Source organism: Gekko japonicus, unplaced genomic scaffold (assembly GCF_001447785.1).
Source record: "Gekko japonicus isolate JY-2015 unplaced genomic scaffold, Gekko_japonicus_V1.1 scaffold10, whole genome shotgun sequence".
Classification (NCBI taxonomy): Eukaryota; Metazoa; Chordata; class Lepidosauria; order Squamata; family Gekkonidae; genus Gekko; species Gekko japonicus.
Window position 1 is genome coordinate 1,732,327 of NW_015167526.1, and position 18,886 is coordinate 1,751,212.

Here is an 18,886-nt window from a genome sequence, read left to right on the forward strand (position 1 = left end):
TTCCTGCCCCTCCCGGGGGCCCCCCTGGCCCGCCCGCCTTGGAGTCGCGGGGGGGGGGGTCACTCTGCAGGCCTTCGCTCTGTAGCAACACACGCAGAGGTTTTGGCTGCAGTGGGTGTGGCCAACTCTGAAGCCAGCCGGAACTCCGTTCCTGGGCGTTCCTGCCCCAAAATAGCCCTGGATCTGGGGAAGGGAGACAGAGCCAGAGCCAGACCATCGCTCCATCTAGCTCAGCTATGCCTCTTTTGCCTGGCAGCTGCTGTCCTGGATCTCAGGCAGAGAACGCTCTTTCCCAGGTCTCCAGCACATGAGAACCTTTAACTGCAGCTACCAGGGACTCAGACTGCAATCTTCTGCATGTAAAGCAAAGGCCAACTTGCAAAAGAGACAGTCAGTTTAAGAATGCTGTGAGGCTCCGTTTCATTCCAGCAAAGGGCACTTTGGACATGCACCCTTGCGACATAAGCCCATTTACCCATAACAAGATTCAGGTGCCGAATGAGCCCTCTGTCCTGAAAAGGAGATGCTCTTAATTAAGAGCAGGGGTCATTTCCTGCAGGAGCGCACAGGAGCGCAGCTCCGGCAGTAAAGAGCCCAGGGGGAGGGCACACGCAACAAGCCCCGCCCCCTGCTCCCAGCAGCCCTCAGTTGGGCCACGAGGAGCAAGAAACAGCCAGGTAAGTTGCAGAGCTCCCCCTGGCCCAAAACAGCCCAGTGGCACCTTTAAGGCCAAGGTTTATTCAGGTACAAGCTCTCCCTCTTCTGTGAGGGCCGATCTGCACGTCCACCCCCCCATAGCTAGCAATCCAAAACAGTCCAGTGGCACCTTTCAGACCAAGTTTTATTCAGGTACAAGCTCTCCCTCTTCTGTGAGGGCCGATCTGCGTGTCCACCCCCCCCCCATTGCTAGCAATCCAAAACAGCCCAGTGGCACCTTTAAGGCCAAGGTTTATTCAGGTACAAGCTCTCCCTCTTCTGTGAGGGCCGATCTGCGCGTCCACCCCCCCCCCATAGCTAGCAATCCAAAACAGTCCAGTGGAGCCTTCTGACACACTTCCGGTGATGTCAGGGGGTGTGACATATACAAATGTTATGCTAATGAGTTATGCTAATGAGCTCCTGCGCCTCTTTTTCTACGAAATGACCCCTGATTCAGAGCATGAAGTTGGAATCAGTGGGCAACAGAGGCCTCTCGTGCCATGTGGCCATCAAGGGAAGTATCAGACCAAGGGGCCTGCTGCCACCAGAGCCAGGATGCGGGCCTACGTGCCTTTCCCTTTCCAGTGGGCGTGAGACGCGAAACCGATGTGGCCGCCGTATTTCCGATTGAATTCAGCCATGAGCGCTTTGTAGGGGTTCCGGATGAGCAAGATGGCCGAGTCGAACGCCTCGATCTCCTTCTGCCCGCTCTCGTGGGTCTTGATGCAGATCGTCCTCCCGCTCCGCCAGTGGTCCCGTTCGCCTTTGAACCCTTTGTTTTTAGCAGAAAAGAAGAGAAAAACATGACGTAGAAGCAGGAGAAATAAATACCAGCTGGTGGGGGTGGGGCAACAAAGGGTGAAGACAGGGGACAGAACAGAAGGAAAATACAATGGGAAGAACAAGACTGCAAGATATGTTTGGATGAAAACCGGTGGCTCCGAAAGAGTAAATTCCTCGGGGCAGAAAATTATCTGCCCGTAACGCTGTAAGGCCAGTGCTGTACATTGATGGTTCTGTGAGCAAGAAGAGGCACAGTATTCACTGGAATTATTAAAATTCTGCACCAAAGGGAGTGGAATTCTGTGACCGGCATACATTATATGCAGTTTGGGCCCGTCCCCACAGTGCCTTCTTTATTCAATAAACTTTGTCATAATTCTTTTTGGTTTCAGAGCAGGAAACCGTCTGCTTCGCTCCCTGTCAACAACAACCCTCCTTGCCCACTTCCCCGTCTTCTGAGAGTTCCACAGGAATTGCCCACACACTTTCAAAAATATCTTTGCAGCCATAAGGATCTGAAATATGCTCTTTAAAAAAAAAAAAAACGGATGGAAAGGACATTGGGGAAACTAAATTCTGTGCCTTGTTCTCCAGCAGAACAGAGACAGGCAGACCAACATAATTACATAATAGCAGCACCCATGAAAATGAAGTCCTAGCCCTGTTCCAAAGACCTTCTGCCTGATAACTCTGCAGCGAAGGAGGAGGAGGAGGAGGAGATTGGATTTACACCCCACCCTTCACTACCCGAAGGAGTCTCAGAGCAGCTGACAATCTCCTTTTCCTTCCCCCTCCCCACAACAGGCACCCTGGGAGGTCGGTGGGAATGAGAGAGCTCTTTTGAGGACTGCCCTTGAGAGAACAGCTCGGAGAGAACTTGTGACTGACCCAAGGTCACACCAGCAGCTGCATGTGGAGGAGGAGCGGGGAATCAAACCCGGCTCTCCCAGATTAGAGTTCATGCTCCTAACCACTACACCAAACTGGCTCTCACGATGCTTGCTGAAACCAGCTTTCTAGAGAAGAATCTGCACGATTGGCCCTTCGAACGCCTCTTCCAGCAGCTGTGCAGGGTTTTTTTCGTAGCTACAATAGACGGCGGTGTGGGAATGAAGGAAATCCCATCAAGAGCCCTTTCACGAGAAGAAGCTTTTCTCTCTGCCCCCAGGATCTCTCCGCTGCTTGGCCTCCGCCACCCTCAGCTGCCCCCTAAATCTCCTCCATCCTTTCTCTCCACTTCCAGTACTCCAGCCCCTCTCCCTGCCAGCCCCATCTGCTTGCCCTAGGAAGGTTTTTAAAGGCCCTCAGATCTCTGCATCCGGGGCGCCTCCGTCATCCCCTGGAGCTCCCAGTGGCTCTGCTAAGAAAACACTTCTCTCCCTCTCCCATTCCACACACCCCCCAGCTGTCTTCACGGTCTCCATGCAAGGAAGGTCAAGAGCATTTGTTTCCATTCCCTCTTCCTTGCTGTAGAACTTCAGCTTGCCCAGTAATTCAGGGAAGGGTGGGAAGAAACAGGGACGTCCGGTTTCCTTGAAGTGAGGGATGACACCCAAGGCCATTGAACAGGAGGCCAACTGCCTTCCTGAACCGAGGGCCCACGGGGCCCATTCGCATCACGGGTCTCTGCCTTTACTCTGCAAATTGGTTTCACTCCACTGGGGTTTGCAGGCTGCTGCTTCTTCATTAGGGGAAAATATCCACCGGCTTAAGGGAAGCGGAAACTCATCCTGAGGGACTCTCCGGCGGGGAGCTCTCCGCCTTTCCAAGGCCTCAGAGCAAAAGGGAGGCACCTGATCTCCCGCCATTTTGAATCTGGCCATCCGAATAGGCAGGCGTGTTCTCAGCTGAAGCTGCAGATAACCTTTCCCCCACCCCAATCGCTTCAGCACAGCATTCCCTGGCATCCCTCTATGGGGTTCATCACAAGTTTTGGTACTCTCTGCTTCATGTTCAGTCACCAGGATCACCGGGTTGGTGGCGATTTTTACCCACGAAACTCTGCGGCTTGGACCTTGCACCTTATTCCTTGTCAGCCTACCAGAGACTTTCCTAGCAGGTATTCAGGGAAGCTGGACTGTGGTCCTTTCTGCATTCACCTGCCACTCTAGATTTTCTCAGTGTTCAAGTTAAGGCCATTTAAGTCCATGGCAAAACAGCATCCAAAAAAACTCAGGGCAACAGCAGACTGAAACCGGGCCGACCACTAAAGGAAGGTAACATAGTGCAGAATGGGGGGGGGGGGACCCCAGAATAAAATGAAAGTTGTATTCAGTTTTCCCTCTAAGCTGGGTTAGTGTGAGCTAGCTCACAGTTATTTAGCCTCTGGCTCACACGTTTTTGTCTTAGCTCAGGAAGGAGGGCTCCAGAGCAAGCAAATTGATGCAGCAGCCAAATCGCTCGCTCACAACTTTAACGCCAGGAGCTCACAAAGCAGAATTTTTGCTCACAAGACTCCACAGCTTAGAGGGAGCACTGGCTGTATTTGATTTTAGTGTAGAATTGCTAGGAGGACACCGTGGTGAACATGGATTAAAAGGAGAGTGCGGAAAGGGCCAGTGAGAGACCAAGGCAGAGCACTACTTTGCTTTTTTTCAGGTCACCACTGACTAAGCTTAGATAGATATCAGGCCTTTCCTAAAGGCTCCAGTAAGCCGAAAACTTTTAGTGCAACGCCTGCGCTTCCTAGGAGCTCTCCTAGGTCCTGCAGACTATGTCTCTGTTTCTTTGGAAGCCGTCGCCTGCCTCCTCTTCACCAAAATAAAACCAAACTCCAGGGGCACCTTAAAGACGGACAACATTTATTTCAACATGAGCTTTTGTGAGTCACTGCTCACTTCAGATATAGTCAGGAAAAAATAACTCTTTCCTCCAGAACTGTCACATAGCCAATGAGGGTTAGCCATGTCATGATGTCACTGATGGCATATGAAGCCAATCCAGAGTGAGGGCAAAGCATTCTGAATAGGCACAGGTTTTGTTTGCCCTCAGTGATGTCATCCTGTAGCTGGATCTAATTAGCTGCCTCCTGACTCTCTTGTTCCTAAGGTTAAAGGCCTATTTTGTTTAACATATTTGATCAGGGTGCAATGGTTGTCTAAACAGGGACAGAAGAGAGAGGCAGACTCTGAAAGTTAAAAAAGAAAAAACTGGGAACCAACACACCCAACTGTCCATTGGTGCCATTTTTCTTTTGCTCAACAGAATCAAGAAGAGATCCGCTTATTAAATTGTTGTCAATAATCCCTATGGAACTTCTAACCTACAAAGCTATCTAAAATCCTTTGCACAGTCATCTTGCAGGAATAACGAATGATGGCCCATCACAGTTTTCATGTGACAATGGGTTCCACAGGCTGATTTTCTTTTAATGGCAAATGAAATTTACTGTTGGGCTCATGAATGAATACATCGACAATGTATGTTTATTACTGCATAGTACTAAGAAAAAGTGGCTCAGTGGTTAAGATGCTGAACTGCAGACCAGAAGGTCAGTAGTTCAGCAGTTCAAGACCCAAGGGTCAAGTGCCGCATGACGGAGTGAGCTCCCGTCTCTGGTCCCAGCTCCTGCCAGCCTAGCAGTTTGAAAGCAAGAAATTGCAAATAGATAAATAGGTACCGCTTCAGTGGGAAGGTAACAGCATTCCGTGCGCCTTGGCATCTAGTCATGTCAGCCACATGACCACGGAAACGTCTTTGGACAGTGCTGGCTCTTCGGCTTGGCAACGGAGAGGAGCACCTCACCCCTAGAATCGGATTTGACTGGCTTTCGAGCAAGGGAAACCTTGACCTTTACTAAGAAGCAATTATAACTCCTGGCCACGCATTATCTTGTGACAATGTGTTCCACAGCACGCTGGATTCATTGTTGGGTTACCCATCCCTCCTCCTTCCCTTGCAAGCACCATTCCTGTTACAGCCCAAACTGCAACTCTTTCGCATCACACCTAGTTTGGTCTGCCAGCTTTCCTGAATTGTCTTCCCTGGAGGAGCCGTGAGGGTTGAAGTAAAGAACGAGCTCGTTGCCAGTAAAATATTAACTAGGTAAATAATTTTGTCGTGTCACTCGCAAAGAAAAAGATAGATAACCGCCGAATCCATCAGGCCGAGGAGACAGTGGCTATTAGCCACAAGGTATAGCTAGGGGCTCTGGGGCAAGTGATGCTCTGTCTTCTTGGTGCTTGGGGGGGGGGTCAACAGTGGGAGGGCTTCTAATGTCCTGGCCCCACTGCTGGACCTCCTGATGGCACTGGTATTTCTGGCCACTGTGGGACACAGAGTGTTGGACTGGATGGGCCTTTGGCCTGATCCAACATTGGCGTCTCTTATGTTCTTATGTTCTTATGACAGAAGCCAGACGACCCAGCCAGCGAGCAGGCTGGCCGTATTATTCTGCAGAGACCACTGCAAGCTCCTGGAGCTACAATATTTGAGCTGAAAACATCTCATTTGTTATGGAGAGACTGGCCTCTTGGCCAAGCAGGCGGGGTGGTGGTGGCAGCAGATTTATTGCCCTGCCCTGCTTGGAGATTGGGCAGTGAGGAGGATTGGGATACAATTGCCAGCTTTGTTACTGGATTATGGCCAAGCAAGATAATTCTTTTAAAAAATCCTCACTCATCGATCTCACCGACCGGAGCCAAGACCAACATTGTCACCTGCCGACTCCCACCGACAAGTCTCCCCAGCGATTGGTCGAACTGTTCGGATGTCACGGAACATCCAGTAACATTCTGTCTGCTAAGGGGAAAGGGGTTTAGATGTAATAAACTGTTTTCTCATTTAGCTCCAAAAGCTGGAATTCATTCCAAGCCAGCAATTTATCCCTCAACATGTGGAGCAGATTCAAATTAGGGATGGACATAAGAACAAAGGAACGCCCCTTGTGGATCAGACCAGTGGTCCATGTAGTCCAGCATCCTGTCTCATACAGGGGCCAGCCAGTTAGGCTATGGTCAGGCCCCACCTGGAGTCCTATGTCCAGTTTTGGGCACCACATTTTAGGAAGGATGTTGACAAGCTCGAGCATGTCCAGAAGAGGGCAACCAGGATGGTGAGAGGGTTGGAATCCAAGTCTAACGAGGAAAGATTGAAAGAGTTGGGTATGTTTCGCCTGGGAAAGAGAAGGCTTAGAGGGGACATGATTGCAGTCTTCAAGTATTTGAAGGGCTGTCATGTAGAAGATGGAGCAGATCTATTCTCTCTTGCTCTGGATTGCAAGACTAGGTCTAATGGGTGGAAATGACAAGGGAGTCGTTACCAGCTAAATATCGGGAGAGACTTCCTAACCGTAAGAGTGGTTGAGCAGTGGAACAGTCTGCCTCAGGAGATGGTGGATGCTCCTTCGCTGGACGTTTTCAAGCAGAGGCTGGACGACCATCTTTTGGCTAATGCTGTAGGGCTATCTTTCGACTATGCTCCTGCAGAGTGCAGGGGGTTGGACTAGATGACCTGCAAGGTCCCCTCCAACTCTAACATTCTATGATCCTGTGATTCTATGATTCAGTTGTCCCTACAAGTCTACAAGGAGAGGGCACAGAGGCCAACGCCCAGCCCATGTTGTTGCTCCCCAGCAATGGTATTCAGAACAGGGGGCTTCCACTTAGTCATCGCTGCTAATAGCCACAGATGGTGGCTCCCCCCCCCATTAAATTGTCTAATCCTCTTTTAAAGCCATTTGTGCTAGCAGCCATCATTATTTCCACTGGCAGCAGACCCCACCAGATAATCACTCATGGAATGAAGACATACAACCTTTGGCCCCTCCCAGAAGTATCCTGTTCAATGTTATTCCCCTGGGTGATGTCGTTGTGAATGGTTTTCACTGCTGACACCGAGGATCCATTTGGTTCTCGTAGACATTTGTTACGCAATGGACCTGCTACCTATGCATCCAACGTATGCCACGTATACCCTGACTGCATGGATGGCCCAGGCTGGCTTGATCTCTTCCGGTCACAAATCATGTTGGAAAATATGTACACCTTATGGGGTGGGTGGGCACGAGGAAAGAGCGGTGTGAAAATAAAGATGGGGTGGGTTCAATAGCTGAACTGGCAAGCTCGTAAAATCTGATAGTACAAGCGCAGGAAGGGTTGCCTCAGTGCTTAGTTCCTGTGGCCCTTTCCAGTTTGGTGTAGTGGTTAAGTGCGCGGACTCTAATCTGGGAGAGCCGGGTTTGATTCCCCACTCCTCCACTCACACCTGATGGATGACCTTGGGCAAGCCGTAGCTCTGATAAGAGCTGTCCTTGAAAAAGAGCCGTTTCTGTCAGAGCTCTCTCAGCCCCGCCTACCTCACAGGGTGTCTGTTGTGGGGAGGGGAAGGGAAAGGAGTTTGTCAGCCGCTCTGAGACTCCCTTGAGTAGTGAAAGGCGGGGGATAAAGCCAATCCAAGTTTGGTGTCTCTAGCACACCAGGGGAGCATTCTCCAACCTCATGAACCAAACTGGTTCGTTGAAGTGGCTAAAAGTTCATAACCATGAACCGGGCGTGTCACAAACTGAACCACATTTTCCCAGTTTGTGCCCATCCCTAATTGCCACCTACTGGGTTGTGTTCCACTGAGCTCATGGCTAAGACTCCCTTGGTTTCTTCAGTCCTTCAGATGGCCCAGAGTTCAGGGAACAAGGGGCAACATTTGCCCAATGATCTTGGCACCTCTCTTTGCCGCCTTTGCCCACCTCGTGGTCTCTCTCAAGCCCTGAAAGCGAACCTCGAAAACTCCCCCTTGTTTGCAGAATTGTGATCGGTTGCCTGGAAACTGACGCTGCTCCCTTGGAAATCCTACATCATTAGCGTTTTAAAATATCCCTGGGAGACAAAGGCGAGAGGTGTCCTCCTAGCGGGAACCCACAGAATCCTCAAACCAAGCCCGACTGTACCAAAGGAAGCCCCACCACATCAATCAGCCACCGACAATCTCCTGGGGAGAGACAGAATGTGCTGAGACTTAACCGAATGATACAGCAGCAGGAGGAAGGCCCCACGCTACTACCCGGGGGTAGAAAGCGTTGTCATCTTCCGGCCAGCAGGAGCCGAAAGCGACACTTGCTGCCATAGTGGGAGCCTTAAACAAAGTCTGAGAGGCAGAAATAAGCTCAGCTGCTAGTGTGGAAGGCCAAGGGTGTGTGGCCCCCAAAAAGAGAAGCTGGAAGAAATTGATGTATTTCTGCCCTTGCTGTATTGTATAGATTTTAAAGATATAAATATTTTTATATTATTTTTTGAATTTTTAAGATATGAATCTTAGGATGCATTAACAGAAGCATTGTCTCCAGATCACAGGAGGTGGTAGTTCCGCTCTGTTCTGCTGTGGTCAGGCCTCACCTGGAGTCCTGTGTCCAGTTCTGGGCACCACATTTGAGGAAGGATGTTGACAAGCTCGAGCGTGTCCAGAAGGGGGCAACAAGGATGGTGAGAGGGTTGGAATCCAAGTCTTACGAGAAAAGGCTGAAAGAGTTGGGAATGTTTCGCCTGGAAAAGAGAAGGCTTAGAGGGGACATGATTTGCGGTCTTCAAGTATCTGAAGGGCTGTCATTTAGAAGATGGAGCAGATCTATTCTCTCTTGCTCCCGATTGCAAGACTAGATCTAATGGGTGGAAATGTCAAGGGAGTCGTTACTGGCTAAATATCAGGAGAGACTTCCTAACTGTAAGAGTGGTTGAGCAGTGGAACAGACTGCCTCGGGAGGTGGTGGATGCTCCTTTGCTGGACATTTTCAAGCGGAGGCTGGATGACCATCTTTCGGGTATGTCGAAGGGCCATCTTTCGGCTGTGCTCCTGCAGAGTGCAGGGGGCTGGACTAGATGACCTGCAAGGTCCCTTCCAACTCTAACATTCTATGATTCTATTATTCTAAATCACCTGTGTTCACCTCTTGCCTTGAGAATACTATGGGTTTGCCACAAGTCAGCTGCGATTTGATGGCAAGTTACACATATACGTGCTATAAAGGTAAAGGTTCCCTTGCTCAAAAGCCAGTCGAAACCGACTCTAGGGTTGCGGTGCTCATCTCCGTTTCAAAGCCGAAGAGCCAGCGCTGTCCGAAGACATTTCCGTGGTCATGTGGCCGGCATGACTAAACACCAAGGCACACGGAGCGCTGTTACCTTCCCACCGAAGTGGTACCTAATTATCTACTTGCAATTTCTTGCTTTCGAACTGCTAGGTTGGCAGGAGCTGGAACTAGAGATGGGAGCTCACTCCGTCATGTGGCAACCCGGGTCTCGAACTGCTGAACTACTGACCTTCCACAGCCTGCAGTTCAGCGTCTTAACCACTTGAGCCACCGCAGCTCCAATATATTCAACTTTTCACCCCAGCTATAGCTGGTGCATAATAAGCGTACAGATGTGGACACCATATGATCAAATCGACAAAGCCATCGGTGAAAAACAGAGAAAGAAGACTGTTGACAAAATATAAAACAAGTGCAAAAGAAAGCCAATGGGGGAAGGAAGACGTGCTTCTCCCTCCCCCCCTTTCCCCAGTGTGATTGGTCAGCCACCTTCCTCCCTCCCTCCCACAGACACTTCCTCTTCCTGTCCAGAAAACCTGAGCGGAGTCAGTCTTTCCCCATCCTCTCTGATTCTGTACGTCATCCTCGTCAGGACCACTTATGTCTATTGCCGCTGCTGATGGATCCTTGTCATCATTTTGGCATCATCCGTAAGACAAACATATTTTGATTTTAAGAAGAAGAGAAGAGATTGGATTCATACCCCATGGCCCTTCACTACCCAAGGGAGTCTCAGAGCGGCTTACAAACTCCTTTCCCTTCCCCTCCCCACAACAGACACCCTGTGGGGTGGGGGGGGCTGAGAGAACTCTGACACAAACGGCTCTTTCAGGAGCAGCTGTGCCAGAGCTTGTGACTGACCCAAGGTCACACCAGCAGGTGCAAGTGGAAGAGGAGTGGGGAATCAAACCCGCTTCTCCCAGATTAGAGTCCCCGCACTTAACCACTACACCAAACTGGCTCTTAATGGGAAGAATTGATGCGAGAAAGGTGAAAGAGGTGTGAAAACCAAGTCAAGGGAAGGTGCAAACCCCTCACCTTTGTTATACAGGGAGCCATCGAAATAATAACTGCCGGTGTAGAAGCCCGTCGCGAGCTCAATGAGGTGCCGCGCCCAAGTGTTGCCTGCTCCGGGAAAGCTGGCGAGGGCGATTAATTGTTTCGCTCGAGCAGTTAAAAACCTCCTGTCCATGCACCGGTTGTCTGCAAACAGATGACAGAGGGCTGTAAGAACAGAAGAAAAGCCCGGCACATGTCGGAACAAAGGTCCCACCCTGCTTCCCATGGCAGCCAATCAGATGTCCTGCAAGGCTCCAAGCAGGTCTGCAGAGGCCGAAGCCACCCCTTTTTGCCCTGCCCCGCAACTGGCATTGAGAGGTACACTGCCTCTGAACATGGAGGTTCCACTTTGCCACCCTGGCTAAATGCCAGTGATGGACGTGCCCTACACACTTTTGTCTAATCCCCTTTTAACGGCCTCTAGATGGGGAGCAGCGACCAGTCCTGGCCAATGCTCCCTCTAAGATGGGGAGTCTTGTGAGCAACATTTCTACTTTGTGAGTTACTGGCATTAAAGTTGTGAGCGAGCGATTTGGAAGGAACCATCCTTCCTGAGCTAAGACAAAAATGTGTGAGCTGGAGGCTAAAAAAACTGTGAACTAGCTCACACTAACTCAGCTTAGAGGGAACACTGGTCCTGGCTCTTATCTCCGTGTCTCTGGAAGAAGAAGAAGAAGAAGAAGAAGAAGAAGAAGAGGAGGAGGAGGAAGAGGAGGAGGAGGAGGAGGAGATTGGATTTCTACCCCGCCCTTCACTACCCGAAAGAGTCTCAGAACGGATTACAAACTCCTTCCCCTTCCCCTCCCCACAACAGACACCCTGTGAGGTGGGTGGGGCTGAGAGAGCTCTGACAGAAACTGCTCTTTTTCAAGGACAGCTCTTGTCAGAACTATGGCTTGCCCAAGGTCATCCAGCAGCTGCAAGTGGAAGAGTGGGGAATCAAACCCAGTTCTCCCAGATTAGAGTCCACGCACTGAACCACCACACCAAACACATGTTTCATCTCATCGTCTCCATTAGGATACACCCAAGACCCTTTTTACACATCCAAAGAACAAACGGAACACATGGATGGGCCCTTAAAAGAGGGGACACCGTTAAGAGAAAGAAAAGAGAAAAAGAAAAAAGAGAAAGCAGCCATCTGCTGCCCACAACTGGCAAATTGTCGTTTCCCATGTCTGATTTGAGCTGAAACTAATTACTGTTTCATTGAAAAGCGAAATTTATTTCTTTGGTAATTAAAAGAAATAGCAGGGGTTTCCTTCTTGAATGGATGTTCGGAGAGGGGGCCGAAGATCACCAGTCTGCCAGAAATGAGGAACCCTCCATGGAAAAGGGCAGACACGGGAAGATGCAATAGACAGAGCTGGACCTTCATCTGGTTTGGCCGCCTGTTGCTCCACGACAGAGAGAGGGGAGTTTCCCAACCTCGGAGAGGACCTGAGACCAGTGTCCCCTCTAAGCTGAGTTAGCGTGAGCGAGTTCACAGTTTTTTAGCCTCCGGCTCACACATTTTCGCCTTCGCTCGGGAAGGGATGGCTCCAGAGCCAACTAGTTGATGCAGCGGCCAAATCGCTCGCTCCCAACTTTAATGCCAGTCGCTCACCAAGTAGGATTCTTGCTCACAAGACTCCACAGCTTAGAGGGCGCATTGCCTGAGACCCTTTCTCTGGAGGGTCTACTGAGGACTGAACCTGGGACATTTTGCATGCAAAGCCAGTGCTTGACTACTGTGCAACAGGCCCTCGCTGACAGCTCTTGAGCTCACACCTGTGGGTCACTTATGTGCAGCGTCCCCCTGCTCACCTGGTCTGAGACACAGGAAGCTTCTTCCTCCGCTCCTGCTCCCTGAGACCTTTTACCTGGAGAGGCTGGGGCCTGACCTCGGGACCCTCAGAATGCAAGGCCTGTGGCTCTGCCACGGAGCCACTGCCCCAGCCCCAGGAGCAAGCCCAAAAGACTCACTGCCACAGGAGGTGGTGGCAGCTACAAGCATGGACGGCTTCAAGAGGGAATCAGATATACATGTGGAGCAGAGATCCATCGGTGGCTCATAGCCACAAGGGATAGATAGGAACTCTCAGTCTGGGGCAAGGGGTGCTCTGTATTCTTGGTGCTTGGCGGGGGGGGCCAACACCGGGAGGGCTTCTAGTGTCCCGGCCCCACTGCTGGACCTCCTGAGGGCACCTGGTATTTTTGGCCACTGTGTGACGCAGAGTGTTGGACTGGATGGGCCATTGGCCTGATCCATCACTGGCTTCTCTTATGTTCTTACCTTGCACTTGAGTCTGGTAAATGATGAAATACTTGGAGTTGCCGCAGCTCTCAAATTCCTCGCCACTGCATTTCTGTGCGCACAGCTGCTCATCTTCACGCTCGTGCAAATTGAAGAGGGTGGTGGGGAAGCCACAGTGGCACCAGGATCCGGCCAGCGCTGCAAGAGGGTACTCCTGGGGCGGGGGGTGGGTGTGGAGAGACCAACAAAAAAGACCTTCATGGCAGACATTCCATAGCAAAGGCGGCGAAGGAGAAAGGCCGCTGTTCCCGAAGCTGGGAGACCTGGGTTCAAGCCCCCATCCTGCTCGCTGGGTGACCTTGGGCCAGGTCGCATCCTCTCAGCCACGCCTACCTCACAGGGTCGTTGCTGCAATGACTGCAAGGGATACTCTCCATGTGGGCCACTCTGAGCCGCTCGAAAAAAAAGGGGAGGTTACGAAATGGACAAAGGAAACAGTGACGAGGAGGAGCAGGCACCAAATGCTCTTCTCGGGCAGGATCGGCATCACGACATCACGGGGGAAGCGGCAGAGGGCCACGGAAGAGCCTTGGCAGCCACCCCCACACACACTGTCAGGGAGCACCCTCAGGCTGCCTTCTGTCTCTGTGTGGTGGCAGCAGGCCCGCAGCCAGGATTCTTTTGGTCGGGGGGGCATTTCAATGTTTAAAGGGGCAGTTAAAACACAGTGAATTAAATTAATCTGAATGTCTGTCTTTAGAGGGGAAGGCTCCAAGTTTGTTTCTAGCCCTCCCCTTTCAAGACTATTTGTGGGGCGGGGCTTTTAATTAAGGGGGAAAGGCCCCAAAATGCCCCACTGTAGCTACCGGCCTGGGTGGCAGCCGCCCCACTGCCGCCCCGCCCCAGAAGGGTCGGTTTGTTCCTTATTGTATTGACATTCTTTATCCACGGCCTGCGCCCACTGCTAACAGAGTACAAGGCACCGCTGATCTACGGAGGACATAAAGCCCCAGTCTCATCCCAAGCCCTGCGTAAAGAAGCAGAAGCCAAATGCTCCAGGAATGGTTAACCCAGAGTGACGACAGCAAAGTCCCAAGCGGTACCACCTCGGAGAGTGGGTGACAACTGCGGGGAGCAGGTGACAACTGCGGGGCCAAGGACACACAGAGAGGGTTGGAATCCAAGTCTTATGAGGAAAGGCTGGGAGAGTTGGGTCTGTTTAGCCTGGGAAAGAGAAGGCTTAGAGGGGACGTGATTGCGGTCTTCAAGTATTTGAAGGGCTGTCATGTAGAAGATGGAGCAGATCTATTCTCCCTTGCTCCGGATTGCAAGACTAGATCGGGTGGGAATTACAAGGGAGTCGTTACCGGCTGAATATCAGGAGGAACTCCCTAACTGTAAGGGTGGCTGAGCAGTGGAACAGTCTGCCTCGGGAGGGGGTGGATGCTCCTTCGCTGGATGTGTTCAAGCGGAGGCTGGACGACCATCTTTCGCGTATGTTATAGGGCTATCTTTCGGCTACGCTCCTGCAGGGTGCAGGAGGTTGGACTAGATGACCTGCAAGGTCCCTTCCAACTCAAACATTCTATGATTCTATGAGTACAGCTGTCCACTGGCAAGAGGGAACTCGCTGCAGCTCAGCTGAACTCAGCTGAGAGCTCTGACTCACAGCAGCTTATGCTGGAACGAAGACTGCAGATTGTTAAGGGAGGGACCACAGGACTCCGCAGCTGACAGAGATCAGTTCCCCTGGTGAAGGTGGCTGCCTTTGGAGGGTGGATGCCACGGCGTTCTACCCCACGGATGTCTCTCCCCTCCCCCAAACCCACCCTCCCTAGGCTCCACCCCCAAATCTCCAGGGATTTCCCAACCCAGAGCCGGCCGCCGGCCTGTTGAGCTCAGCACAAGCTCAGCGTCAGCATAGAAGGGACAATCCATTTGGTGGAACAGATGCATCCTTACCTGTCCACCGAAGGCAAAAGGTGCAGGGAGAGGAGGAGGTCGATCCAGAACTGGGGGGCAGCCACCAAAAAGGCCCCGCCCCTCGTTGCCTCTGGTGGCACGGAGAAGGGCTTGACAGGATGACTGATCCAGGAAGGACGCTTTGGAAGCAGACAACTTTTCACTGAGCAATGAAGGTCTGTCCTAAGCCTGATTTCCTCCCCGGCTGATGGGCCACGTCAAACCACTCTTTCAGGTACACGAGATGCCAGCCGGGTAGGGAAACAAGCTGTGGACGGCTCTGTGATCTCCCCACCTCTGCCTGGCTTGCTCCCTTCTGGTCTCCTTACCAGTGTCAACTGCAAGTTATTTACTAGCATGAGGTGTTCTACAACCAGGCTCATGATACAGCTCTGAAAAGCGTGGCCCAATGGTGCTTAGATAATGTGTGCGTTTCTCACCTGAAGGAAGGCCGCTAAAAGCCCCCGCGGCCCTTCATCCGTGCCCTCGTTCGAGTCTTCAAGTGCCAGAGTTATGAGGGCCGCCGCGAGACCTGACAGGCAATTTAATACCCAGGGATGCGGCGAGGCCGGGTTAATCAAGGGGCACGCCGCAATGAGTTTGTATTTACCACCTCGGAGAGCCGGGCTTCCGAGGGAGCGGGTGACAACTGCGGGGCCAAGGACACCCAGAGCCATTCCCAAGTCACTTGCTGTGTCCAATTAACTGGCTAATTAGAAGATGCCACCAGCCCAAAGCGCCCCACCGCAGCGGAAGACCAACAGTGCGGATGGGCCTCCTCAGAGGCCAAGCTCTCTTCGGCAGTGATGAAGGTGTTCTGGTCACTACCGAAAGAATCCTTCAGTCCTCCCTCGAAAGCAGGAGGCCCCAGTTTTTTGAGCCTGTGGGCACCTTTCGGAATCCTGACACGGGGTGGTGGGCGCAACTACAAAATGGCTGCCACAGGAAGCACAGCCAACTACAAAATGGCCACCACAGGAAGCACAGCCAACCACAAAATGGCTGTCACAGGAAGCACAGCCAACCACAAAATGGCTGCTGCAGGAGGTGGAGCCAACCACAGAATGGCTGCCCCAGGCGGTGCGGCCAACTGACAAAGTGTCAGGGAGTGAGGTCATGCATAACTCTAATAGTAACACTTCCAACATTTCAGGCAGAAGCTCTGTTTAGAAGAAGAAGAGATTGGCTTTGTACCCCACCCTTCACTACCTGAAGGAGTCTCAGAGTGGCTTAGAATCTCCTTTCCCTTCCCCTCCCCACAACAGACACCCTGTGAGCAATGCTCCCTCTAAGCTGTGGAGTCTTGTGAGGTGGGTAGGTGGGGCTGAGAGAGCTCTCTCGAGAACTGCTCTTGAGAGAATAGCTGAGAGAAAGAGAAGAAGAAGAGATTGGATTCATATCCCGCCCTTCACTCGGAGTCTCAGAGCGACTTGCAAAGTTCTCTCTCTTCCCCTCCCCAGAACAGACACCCTGTGAGGAAGGTGGGGCTGAGAGAGCTCACTCGAGAACTTCTCTTGAGAGAATAGCTAGAGAAAGAGAAGAAGAAGAAGAGATTGGGTTTATACCCTGCCCTTCACTGCCCGAAGGAGTCTCAGAGCGGCTTATACTCTCCTTTCCCTTCCCCTCCCCACAACAGACACCCTGTGAGGTGGGTGGGGCTGAGAGAGCTCTTTCGAGGACCGCCTGTGAGAGAACAGCTCCGAGAGTCACCCAGCTGGCTACATGTGGAGGAGTGGTGAATCAAACCCGTTTCTCCAGATTAGAGTCTGCCGCTCTTAACCACTACATCAAACTGTGGAGAACAGGCATAAGAAGATAAACAAAGTTTATGGCATTAATTCCCCACAACCAGGCTTGGGAGGACGCACAGCTTGTGGCATGCGCATCCACTAAACTCAATGTTGCCATCCCCTTAAACTCAGGACCAAAATGACCAGACTTTAAATGCCCGTGTAGACATGCTGCTCTTGCGCACTGGGCTCCTTGGTGGTGTACGGTCGGTGCACAATTCTGTGGGTTGCATTCCACGGCCATGCTCACAGGCACCTGTCCGTGGGATGCACGGGCAGGACATCCCACTTACCTTCCCGGTGCAGAAGTCAACACATCGGTCCACAGACATGTTTTTCATCACCCGGCTTGCCAACAAAGCCACGGAAACGTTCTCTGGCCTGCGGAAACATCCCCGGAATATGGCGCTGCCATCTGGAAGCAAGGAGAGAGGGGGAGAGTCAGAAAATGGGGAGCGCATCAGCCGGGAGTGCATTTTGGAACGTCAGCCTCTGCGGGGACTGGACAGTGCAAAAGGAGAAGGCCGTGGCTCAGTGGAAAAGCCTTTGCTTGGCATGCGGACGGTCCCAGGTTCAATCCCCAACATCTCCAGCTGAAAAGGACGAGGCAGGGGGTGATGTGAAAGACCTCAGCCTGAGGCCCTGGAGAGTCGCTGCCAGTCTGAGTAGGCAATACGGACTTTGATGGTCTGATTTGGCGTCAGGCAGCTTCAGACATTTCGAAAGCTGATCTGGATAATGTTTCTTGAGATGTGGCATTTGGCAGGAGACAGAGAAGCCCACAAGTAGTGCGACATGCCCAAGAGGACCTGGACTGTTTCTCCCCCCAAACAACAGCTCCCCTTTTCCATGCAATCTGGGGAAAGACCTCTGGAAGTGAGCAGAGTTGGCTTGCTCATCATGAAGAATCCCACTGGGCCTGGAAAAAGTCTCAGCATGTCTAAGTTCTGCAGAACTCCCAACTGATTCATTGCAGACAACAGGCGACGTTGTCTGCCCTGGTTCAGATAACATTTGGTCATCTTAAGAAGAAGAAGAGATTGGATTTATACCCCGCCCTTCACTCAGAGTCTCAGAGCGGCTTACAAACTCCTTTCCCTCCCCCTCCCCACAACAGACACCCTGCGAGGGAGGTGGGGCTGAGAGAGCTCTGACAGAAACTGCTCTTTTCCGAGAACAGCTCTTATCAGAACTACGGCTTGCCCAAGGTCATCCAGCAGCTGCGAGTGGAAGAGTGGGGAATCAAACCCGGTTCACCCAGATTAGAGTCCGCGCACTTCACCACGACACCAAACTGGCTCTCAAACACTGGCCAGTTCCCTGTTTCTTATTCTCATTCTCATTCTGGGTAGGGATGCCAACCTCCAGGTGGGACCTGGGGATACTGCAGAATAACAGCTCACCCCCAGACTACAGAGATCAGTTCCCCTGGAGAAAATGGCTGCTTTGGAGGGTGGACTCCAAGGCACTGTACCCCACTGAGTTCCCGGTCCTCCCCAGGCTCCATCCCCAAATCTCCAGGCGTTTCCCATCCTGGATCTGACAACCATGCCCCCCCCCAATCCCCAAGCAGTAGCCAGGGGGAGCACCTGACAACCCCAATTCTGGGTTTGTTCAGGCAACAGACACATTAGCCAGCTTTTCCGCTGAGCATGTACAGACTGAACGAAGGAAGCACGGCTCTCACACAACACCAAGGCCTCCTGCGACATCCTGACTCCGTTTCAGCAGCTTCTGACAGGCTCCGCTCTGGCCTCACTGGATGGAGAGGGTGCAACTTGCAAAGCCTCTAGAAATGAAATTAAATCTCCGGCAGGGTGTCAGCTATGCTGCCATGAAGGTTGGGGAGTTTGGTCTTTATCTGCTTAGTTGCTATTCCTTTCCTTTCAGGTTAATTGCTACTGCATTCCTTTCTGTGCTTTCTCTGCTGTGCGCCGAAATGCTTATCTATACAGATGTGCAGGAGGGTGTTGTGGTGTCTGGGTTTTCCCTAGGTGTCGTGGGAGAGTGTTCGTTCTCAGCTTCAGCTACCTAACGGTTTCTAAGCTTTATCCTGCGTGCAGGAGGGTGCCTAATTGGCCAGTGCTGTGGGTGTGTAAGTGCATATCTATATATCTAATAGCCAAGTTGCCCCCGTGAGTGTGGATCGCTAAATCAGCGCTCCGGGGGCACTTGGGGGGGAGGGGGAGGTTTGTGCACACGTGGGCCAGTCCCCATGTGTGCACAAAAATGCTAAAAGTTGGAAAAAAATTCGGGGGGATGTTTAAATCCCCCCGAAAGTGCCAGAGTGTTCCGTGCGTATGTGCGGAACGCTCTGCGACCCAGGCTGCCGCCGCC

At 51.8% G+C, this 18,886-nt stretch overlaps 1 protein-coding gene across 1 annotated transcript in view; it reads right to left on the reverse strand.

Annotated features, from left to right (window-relative positions):
- The window catches only part of WSCD2 (WSC domain containing 2), a 64,434-nt gene that overhangs the window by 4,036 nt on the left and 41,512 nt on the right, over positions 1-18,886 (reverse strand). The window contains exons 4-7 of the mRNA XM_015413258.1: positions 16,843-16,964; positions 12,837-13,011; positions 10,541-10,705; positions 1,271-1,471 (exon numbers count right to left, since the gene is read on the reverse strand). Of these exons, the coding sequence (XP_015268744.1) occupies positions 1,271-1,471; positions 10,541-10,705; positions 12,837-13,011; positions 16,843-16,964 (663 nt within the window). The remainder of the gene's footprint in view (positions 1-1,270; positions 1,472-10,540; positions 10,706-12,836; positions 13,012-16,842; positions 16,965-18,886) is intronic.